Here is a 10,944-nt window from a genome sequence, read left to right on the forward strand (position 1 = left end):
TTTGTTCCATCGGCGGCGGGTTTCCTGCTCTTTCCAAGAAATTGTCGAAGGAACGACATTATTGCACGTTGTCGTGACCAATCCCCATCGACGTCGTCGTTCCACCGCCGCTGTATTTTATTATGTACTTTATCGAATCTCTCGTAGCAGATGTATCTTCGAGGGACCGATGTTCCACCCAACGGCTCACTTCGTCCACACGACACGTTCAATTGCCTGCTTAACGTATGTTCTTCCTATTCTATTACCGTTTCCCTTCGTAGCTTGCGTCAGTAACAATTAGCGAAGAAAAAGGGTAAAAGTAATTTAATCGATCGTCTTTAGCTAACTGTATTATTTTCTTTTATATTTCTACGTTTATCGATCTTGGCTGATGGCTCATTAACATCGTATAATAGAATAGCTAGAAGCAGGAGATCGATTGATCTTTATTCAAATTTAACAACTCGTAAACGAAAGGGATCTTCGACCCGGTGATTTGTAACTTACGTATTTCGTACGCGAAATTTTAAAAAGTTGTTCTAAATCTTACGTAAAGCTTACGTTGAAATTTTGTTAACTAATCTCAGCTGTTGCTCGTTTAAGATTTATAATAAATCCAGTGTTACGTATGCATGTCGATATTCTACAAAGATATAGCGTGCGTTCAGCATTTCCTCTTCTTAAAAAATTTCAATATGAAATTGCAAAAATCGTAACTATCTCTTTTCTCGTTTCCAAAGAAACCGCTGTTTATGTTTGCTCGATTTCTTAAAAGAGAAATATACAATCGAAACTATGCCATATTCAGACGTAGTTCACCGATGTAAATGACTTCGCTCTTAAAAAGTGAAATTTATCTTTCTACTCTGCGAGCCTTGCGTTAATGTCGTACGAGTTTATTAGGATTTAGATTAGAGAAATTAGGCTACGAACAAGACCAACCGAATATAGTAACAGATTTCGTAATTCGTGTCACGAACGATGTTGTTACGTTGGTTAAAGTCTGACCAAGAATAGAACGATTCTGAATCGCGAGCCAAGGAGATACGAGCCTTTTTTACGTTTCGATAGGACCGTAATCGGTGAAACTACTTTAATGTTCATAACACGCGAGCACGCGATTCCCGTGCAGTCACGAGCAAAGCGCACCATTGTATTTGAAATTGTTCGTCGCAATTGCAGAAATCGCGAAGCTCGCTTTTACCTTATTTTATTTTCTTTTATTTTATTCCATTTTACTTCGTCGTAAATTTTAAATATTGGACAAATTTCATCACCATGTACCACCATTCAAAATCACAAATAATAATAATAACGACGTATATCGACATATTCAGAAATCTTGCCCCTGTCCTTTAAAATTTATCAAACTTGTAAAGTATCCAATATTGATAAGCACGTAACACTTTTACTTTCCACGTGATACCGATTGGTAGACACCGATTAATCAATTGATAAATATTCTTCAAAAATGTAACTAGTGTATTATTGACAAAGTCGAACGAATAATCTCCGATTATCTGAATCTCTGTCGTCGTATCATTATCATATTTGATATTCCATTTCGGTATTTACATAAATTGATTACGCGAAAATATTTCTGAATACAAAAATTCCTGCCTAATCGTGCAGATCAGCTACGTTCGTGACATTCGTGTTGGCGTTCCGATAATCGTGCTTCTACTGTATTTCGATTCGTGCTTTCCATGAATATTCAAAAATTCAACTAGCGATAGCGAAGCGACTTTGAGAATATAAATCGATGATTAATCGTAAGACTTGCGACGAAAAACAAACACGTCCGATAATGCGGGTCGCGTGCCAGGCAAGTATAAAAAATGGGTTGCAAGCTCGGGCAGCTGAAGCCGAAGCTGCGATGAAATAAACGAGCTGAATTATGGATGCATAAATATATCCAACAGGTGCAGAGGAACAATGTTATCTATGTAGATTCGCGACAGGTATCGCGCGCCTTTTGCCTTCTAAATTTCGCTGAATTTCATAACAGCGAAAGTATTGCTATATATATACAGCATATCATTATCGCGATTTATTGCCAACGAATTTACGATATCGTAACTGGCGGTTAATAGCAAGCGCAGTACGATCGGGGTGAAATGTAGTCGCAGAGACCTTGGGCAGAGAATAGTTGGCTAATCCTGTTGTGTTAAAGAAATGTAGGCACATTAACAGATCAAAGACAAAGATAATCGCTAGAGGAAGATGCTAACGAACTTAATGAATACCAATGAGGATCTTGGTTAACGCGTTTCCTGTCCTATTTACTGTTCCTTCTTTGTTGTTCCTCTGGTAATATTGGATTTATGCAAAACATTCCATTCGTTTCTTTTTTCTTCTACGAGAATGCAATTTATTTCTTTATTGAAATATTTTCCCTTACGTTCAAGTATATTTCGCTGTTTCTTTGATAATTCGCCGATTTAATCGCCAAAAGCTGAAAACTTAGTTTTCCAGTAATTAGTAGCGTAATTTCTATTGCGTCCGTGATTAAACTAAATAATTGTAATTGCATTTTCAATACCTCGAACCTATCGTCTTCTATCTGCAGAGGACAGTGGAGAATTTTTCTTCTTATTAGAGTTTATAGTTTTATATTTTAGTGAAATTTCTTAGTAAAGTTATTATTAAGATTTATCGAATTCGTTTTGGAACACGCGTACAAGAAAATGACAATAGCAAAGATACACGGATCAATACCCAGATGCAAAATAAAACACACGTACATTCCAATGCGTATAGTTTTAATCTCTGTGAATTTAATATAGAAAAATATCCAATTTGATTAAAAAATACGTTTCTCGGCTATTTCCAGCGATGAGAAACGATAGCGTGCGTACGCTACGAATAACAAAAATTATACCGTGTAACAAAAATTATATGTAGCTTTGAAATTGTTCATATTCGCCTGCAATAAATCGAAATTGCAAGACGACGGGCATTATTCGAAATTTTTTACCGCTGTCTCGACAATGGTCTCTATGAAATTCAAACATGCTGCCCGGACGCGAAAGAAATAATACGCTGGGATATCGTCACGTAGCCCGTCAACGTTCTCGATATCCAAAAGCCGGTTGTCTTTCTCAGCGGTGATCCACGAATCAGGGAATATGAGTACAGGTCTGAAACGGACCGAGGATAGAAAGAACGGACGAGGAAAGTGTAAAATGGGGAGAAGAGAAACAGACAGCTTTCCAATTTCGCAAATTCATGACCCACGGAAACTTCGCCGGTGTCTCTTCGCCAGACTGACTGGTGTCAATAAAATCGCATGGAAATACTGAGAAACGGGTGCAGAAGGGGCAGGGAGGGGTGAAAGGAGGTGGCTACGTATCAAATTGACGGAAAGTCAAAGTTTTAAATCAGCCACCAGACGCGCCCTCTCCTACATTCTCGTTACTCGCTCCTTTCCACTTACTCTCCTCCCATAGTTACACGCGCTCCTCAACATTTCAATTTTCATCGATTACAAAATTTAAGGAGTAAAACCGTTCGACAGATCTGAATCGGTCGTACGACTGTTTGCATCACTGACTTTGGGAAAACGAGCTTATACTCGATGTGTAAGTTAGTATCGTAAACTTGGATGGTTTACAACATAGTAGTTTGGAAAACAAGTTTGCATCGAATATGTAAGCTGGTATCGTGAAGTTAGGATAGATGTAAAACCAAGGGCAAATTTCTTGGCTGAGTGGTTGACATAAAGAATATTCAATCGGCCACGAAAATAAACGGACAGACAATGGAAACAGATATTAACGAAGTTTCGTTGGATACGGCATTGCCTATACAGAGATAGAAATATCAATTTCAATCATTCACTAAATAATTCATTACAAGTGTGTGTAAACAGCATCGCTCAAAAATCTTATGTTACATTCGTTTCAAAATTGGACAAGTGTAAGTGTCAGTAAAACGATACGATGGAGTTTCATTTAACTTGGTATTTTATATAACCAAAAAAAGTAGCTGACGTATAAAATGTTAACGCGAGTAATGCGAGGTAATATAAAGTTCATAATGTACGTCAAATATCGAAGTTTTATTAAAGATAAAAAGTTGTCAAATTTTTGAACGTGAGTATATATGTATACCACTATCACCAATTTAATTAAACTTCATCGATACCTACTTCCACTACTTATGCGCTTATTTTTGTCACCGACTGCATCCACCTATATATCTATTAATCTGTATGCGACGCGTATGCAACGTCTTGCTCTCGAGATGTCCAAATGAGATCTGTTCGCCTAACATACGTATCCCACTACGTGTTCTTCGTAATAGGTGTGACACGACGCATCGATCACCACTGTCGTTAGATTCTAAGCTGAGTTACGCTTAAATATCGTTCTGAACAGGAGCTCGATCAGGCGAGACACGAACTACGTGTCAAGCTAATTAGCTTTCGACGCGATAATTAAAATCCGGCGTCTGATCGATATCGTGTTTATAGCACGAATGCCCTGGCGGGCGTCAAAGGTGACGCTGACGAAGAAGAACGAGAGGAACGGGTAGAAAAAAAAAGAAGAAGAGGGGAGAAAAAGAGCCGCGAAAGTAGAGAACCGAAGAACAAGACGGCTGACAACGTAAGAACAACGAGCTGCAACCCGGACGAGGTCGACGTGGGAGAAAGGAAGAAGAACGGCAGACAACGACGACGGGAGAAGCGAAGAGAGAAGATTGAACTTAACTGGGGTCAAATTGACTCTAGTAGGGAGTCCCTGCATTCAATATGGCGACTTCCTAATAGAGTCAGGCTGACTCCTTTTAAGACGTTCAACGGACCATCGTGAAAGTACTTAAGGATGCGCACGTCGAAACAAGTTAAGGCTACTTGTACTACAAAGTGTCGGTTATAATGCGATAAAAGCATTGACGACAGAATCGGTATCGGTGCGTTATTCCTAGAGAGTGTGTCGGCGTTACGCGAATGGAAAATGTACACTCCTGTCCGTAAGTATTAGGACGCTCGCTGGTTTCACGCGAAACGTGACAATTAATCTAAATTATCGAGGAGACGAGTAATCGACGAGTATTTCGTGGAATTTGCGCAAACTGTATATTTGCAGAAATTACAGAAATATAGTAAATTACTGTAATAATACTATATTGGTTTCTATAGTCTTTCAGCCTAAATTCTGTCTGAAAACTCGAAGAATTCTGCAGAAAATCTGAATCTTTTGTAGCATATATAACACGAAATATCAATAAATATCAGATACTTTAATCTTATTGTATGGCATCGATGAGATTATAATATTATAATATTGAATATGGTTTCTTCATAGTCTACCGTCCTATAAAGTGTGCTAATATTTATAAAATGAGAAGTAAACGATACACAGCTTTTAAATATACACGAGAATTATTTGCACATTTGTACATTTATCGTACTGTTAGCTATTTAACTACGATATATCATACTACGACGTTACGTACTGATAATTTCGCGAACAAAGTGAAACGAGCATTCATAACATCTTTTCCCGATTTTGCATGCAATGAACGTATCAGGCAATAAATTCTCGCTTTGTAGAAAGAGCACCGTGAAATTACAGATTTTAATGTAGCCACAGTTGCAGTCACGTACGCCCAATTAGAAAATTAATTTACGTAATTGGTACATCAAATTTAATTAAACTCCTGTAATTACAACGTACTGATTAATAAAATATAATAAACGATGCGTATCGGTGGCACTTTCGAAATTGTTTATCGGCCACAACAGATAAAAATTAAACAGTAAAATTCCCTTTCTCTCGAAATGAAACGAATGGTGACACAACAATAATGGCATGATATATCGGTAAACTGCGAATGCTTACGCATTTATAGAAAACCTCGAGGCAAAAAAAAAAATGCACAGAATGCGACAAACGTGTAAAAATTGTATAGAATATAAAATCTCTTTCCAAACCGAAGGAAACAAATATTCTTTCTCTTTTTTGAGAACCAAACAAAATGCTAGATAGAAAATTTTATGCGATAAGAGCACAGTACTCGTTATAGTATTCGACGAGTGAGACGAATCTCTGCTTAGATCCCATTGCTTTAGACGTGTTCGTAAGGATATCAGTTTGCATAAACATCCGCGGTCTACTTATTGGTCACCCTATTTTCCCCTTCTTTTTATTTTTTTCAATTTTCACGGGAACGGCGACAGGAACAACGCGACAGAAATATTCGCTGATCGTGAAAAATAGTCATGATTCGGCAGAAATTGAAAATTGAACACGCACCGGCGATTCGCCAGTTACAAAAGTTGATGAGAATATCGCGATGTCATTGCGCGCCGAATTCCTTTAGAAATGAAATCACGGCGCGAGTGACACGCTTGTATAAAGAAATCGTAATTTCCAACGATGTAATTAATGAAAACAGTTCCCGTTCAACGAAAAATCGATCTTTCGCCTCTGTCGTGCTCGAAATACACATGGAAACGTGGTTCGACTGTTACCCTCCCCCCGGGATTCAACAACGAACAATTTACAAATAGTTGCGTTTGCTTCGTAACCAGCGATGCTTGTACCGCGCTCGCACCGTCACGTGACAATTAGGCTGATTGTGAGAGACAGAAACTGCGCGAATACTAATGCTGTAACAAGATAGCTAGACAACATTGCGAACTAGGGATTTGACAACGTTCGCAAAGTTTCCGCTGTTACGAACACGTGTTACCATCGAACGATGTTGAGATACCATAAATATAACTGGTTTCGCGAAAATCCATTTACTTTACGTAAAACCAAGCTTTCTCGCCTTTTTCATAGTCATCGTCTTATTAAAAAATATCGATTCGTCACTGGTAGATATCCACGTTTATACCATTAGATGCTTCCTTATATTTATTATCCGTAAATTTTCACCAAATTGCTATGAATCTCCTATTTAATTCGTTTAATTAATTACCAGATTAATTACCACGTTCTGCATTAGCAGATGTCGTAATACTTATCAACGAGTGTGTATGTCGTTATATTGATGGATATTCAATCGTTTTCCTAATAATCTCGGATAATTATCACATCTTCTGTGTACATCTTTATACGTACACATACTTACCATACACGTAACAACGGATCTGGCAACGTGCTGAACTTAGCATTCGTACGCATTTCAAACTTCTAACTCCGTATCGTTGAACCAGTACGTTATATTATAACCAAAACATACCATTAGACATACGGCGTAACGCTTCTTGAACTAGTTTTTAACAAGGAAACCGGTTACTAAAAATGTGCTGGGTAAAAATGTCGCAATGCGACGTGGCTTGCAGATGCGTCTAGGACACACATACAGATGCAGCCATCCAACACGAGCATACAAATCACAGAACGTAGCACCCGTGGCGAAAGAACGTTTGAAGACTTCCGGCCGTGATACGCGCGAGTGCGTCGCAATTATGCAAAGTGTTACGAGTCCCTGGGATTGCTCAACTTTTAGGATTAAAAAAAACCAGAGGGTCGAGAGGCAGGGGCCGATAATTAAAAGGCGTTCCTTGACGCAAACGTAACGTCACGAATTTGAAATTCCACGTGAGATGCGCTCGTAAACGTTGTATCGCAGAGGCGCGCGGTGCGTGTCGAGAAGCATTAATTAACGTCAGGATCGGTGCATCACATTTGACATCGTTGGGAGACTGGACCGCCGTTTGTACACGCGCTATCTGTCTCCTTCGCGCGGCTTCACGGTGCCTGGGACGCGCCACTGTACACCCATTACGAACGGCCGCGTTGCTAATGGAACGGAACAGCGGAAAAACAAAGAGAGACAGATTTATCGGCAATACCCGTTAGCCCAGGGCAAACCGAATTTCTACTACGCTAATTAAATAAACCCAATCAACTTTTCCTATTTCTAAATATACTCGTCCCTCCGCCCTCGTGGTACGATCGAACCACCACTGTCAGACTACTGCAACTTTTGTTCGAAAATGTCGCGAAAATCTTTCTGTAAATCGACCTGTAAACTTTCGTTGCTCGTGTTTAGGTGCGTTATTTTAGTTCTGTGACTCGAGTTCGAAGAAAACTGCGTAAGTCGATACATATTTATATGTACACTGTGTTCACCACTGTGAAACCACCTTACGAGATTTCTACACGTACGAGACGCGAGATACAAAGGGACAAGATACGATTAGAAGTATGGGGAGTGGAATTGTCGAACCGATTGAAAATAAGAGAGAAAGCGGTGCATTGTTCGTGGTTACAATTTCATTTTATTGTACTTTCGATAAAATAGAATAAACTATTCCGTTATATTGGATCTGCGGATATGAGGCAAGAAATAAACTAGCTTTTCCCAGCGAATATAATTCAGTGTTACCTGGAGACGTTGCTGGTCGATATGATTTCAAACACTCCGTTTCTTATCACATTTTCACATTTCCTAACCAATCGCGTATTCACGTCGACGTACTTCTATCGAGTCACGCTATGATACAAAAGAAAAGGTTTTATACGTTGAAATCGAAGAAAACCGAGTGAAACAGAATATCTAAGTAAGGCGAAACCTTTACAGCCCTGGAATTTCATCTCTTCCCGTAAGATTCCAATGATAAATGTTACGGAAAAATGAATTCCAATTTGTTATTATTTCGTAGCAGAACAGCCAGTGAAATATGCGTCTGAATTTTGATTGGGCAAAGTTTTTCGCAGAAAATCCCTCGTGACAACGATATCGAATCGGACAGCGCGTCTAGTGAAAGACGCGTGTAGTCGCATGGCGCGGTAACAAAAGAGCGATACGAGACTCGGGACAAAACGCGAAAAGCCTTTGCAAAAAGGGAGACGAGAGGGCCGAACAACGGAGAACAACAACGAAACAGACGGAGAATTTATAGTGTTTGTAGATATAGCCGCAATACGCGTATTCCACGGTCGGTTACAATGCCACGATAGAGGCAACCGGCACCCGTACAGCCGATCACGTGTCTGGCTTGTACCGCAATCGGGCTCATTGTCTGCCGACAAGAGTGGCGTGGATACAAAGCTGAGTTACTCGCTGCATGTAGCTAGGTAGCGAGCGGGTGCAGCCGTCATTGCGGTTCGATGCAACTAGACAATCTAGTGTAAATAGGGGTACGGCGGCGCGGGTATGTTGTTACGTGCCGATCTCCTGTTGCAGATCCTCGAAATCATGAGGCAGATTCGATGATACGAAGCCGAGATTGAAATTGTCCAGCTAATACGATTACGGAACACTGCGTGAGAGCTGGCTAATAGCCGCGCGTCGATGCTCCGTGTGATGGACGCGATTGACTGTTTGAGTTTTAAGCCGATTGTCCGAAAACGATTCTTCCGTAATCTGACCATTCCGATTTCATGCCACCGTGACTGTGGAAATGGTAAAAGCAAAGATCGTGAACGGCAACAAATGACAGTTATTAGAAAATGTCAGCAAACAATGTTTTCGATTTATGATACTAGCGTCGCGACTCGAAATATCGCTGACAATACGACATGTGATAATCGCGGCGACAGAAGTCACGACTAGACGGATATTTATGCTCTTATGGCAAGTTTAAAGTTACGGAAAATGTACAGGAAAAGTTCCGTCTAAATAGAAGTCATCCAGGGCCATTCGCGGTGTTTCCTTGTAAATTAATGGGAACAGCCAAAGGCTTCTCGATAGGATCGCACATAAATCGATATTTGGTCGTGAGATAACTTTTTACGTCGCCGATGTTTTTGTGGCTGTCGTTGTTCATTAAATTCGAGGCACGAGGGGATGACACCTCCTTTAAAACGCTTTCGATGTTAAAGTCTGAAAGAAAGGTTGTCGCTCTCGGCTACTTCGTCGCGTTACTACAACTTTCTTGTTAGCGAAGTTTGGAAATATACTGTCGTCGAGTGTCTTCAACGTGGCTACGTAGCGGTGCGCCAACTTCGATCGAGAAAACTTCGCGACTGAGCTTCTCGCACTTTGGTCAAAGGTATCTGTCTATCGCGTCAAAGAAAATCTGACCGGAATACTCGTTAACGGGTCCCGCGCGTTTCCTCTCTGCTTGCTTCACAGAAAGTCAATAGCAAAACAAAACACAGACCGAACGTTCGTACGAAACGTTGTTTCGTTTGAAGATCATCCATCGTAAACGCTCGTGTAAGTACGTTTCGTTTAACTACGCAGACGGACGTGGATCAGGATTAACGTAGAATAGGATTTAAACGACGACCCAACAGATATCGAGCGAAGAGCATTTGTTACGTGACTCGTAAAACTTGTCGAATTCGTGCTCCGACTTGGTGAAACGTATATTACTATCTCTATAGTCTATTTTTTAATCGATTGGGAGGCTACACCTTCAGACGTTTAAGCATAAATAAAATTTGGCAACTTTTCTTACAAGTAGTTGCAAGATCTCTACGTCGAACTGGACTTGACATTCCATTTTACTCGATTTTCTTAATTTCTTCGTTCGCAAGTGGAATCCCTTTTGAAAGCTTCGAGAAACTTAAAACGATACATAAACGTACAAGACTTATGTATCTTGTTAATGAGAAAGTCTTCGTGAAATAATAAGATAAATGAAAAGGACTTTCGTACGATATTCCACACCTCTGAAATATTAAAAAGACTGTTTAAAAGATTTCGATTTTTCGGTGCCTCCTTAATTGAAAAGTCTTTGTCAGACGAAAAGATAAAAGGAAAGCTTACGTGTGTCGCGAGTTTTTTCACCAAGTACAAACGCGTTCTTTTGTAGCCGGTAATCCACCTTTTGTTCACTCGCTTCTCGTTTTTCCGTTTCAGTATAACATAAAGAAGCGAGAAGAAGTACAAGAAATGACCCAAGAAGAGCCGAATCCTTTGATGCGCAAGAAGAAGACGCCAGAGGAATTGGCTGCAGAAGCCGAGGCGGAAGACGAGGACGAGATTACAAGTATGTACACGAGTCAATTGCATTCGCTCATCACACTCTGTACACACGACCCTTCGCGAAGA

General features: G+C 40.0%; 1 protein-coding gene and 1 long non-coding RNA gene across 11 annotated transcripts in view; one reads left to right on the forward strand and one right to left on the reverse strand.

The window, feature by feature from the left end:
• Positions 1-10,944, forward strand: part of LOC126870003 (complexin) — a 325,327-nt gene that overhangs the window by 302,741 nt on the left and 11,642 nt on the right. For all 3 annotated transcript variants that reach the window (XM_050627302.1, XM_050627303.1, XM_050627304.1), the window contains one exon: positions 10,753-10,882. In XM_050627302.1, the coding sequence (XP_050483259.1) occupies positions 10,753-10,882 (130 nt within the window). The remainder of the gene's footprint in view (positions 1-10,752; positions 10,883-10,944) is intronic.
• Positions 1-10,944, reverse strand: part of LOC126870014 (uncharacterized) — a 302,893-nt gene that overhangs the window by 248,104 nt on the left and 43,845 nt on the right. The window lies entirely within an intron of this gene.

This window comes from Bombus huntii, chromosome 10 (genome assembly GCF_024542735.1).
Source record: "Bombus huntii isolate Logan2020A chromosome 10, iyBomHunt1.1, whole genome shotgun sequence".
NCBI lineage: Eukaryota > Metazoa > Arthropoda > Insecta > Hymenoptera > Apidae > Bombus > Bombus huntii.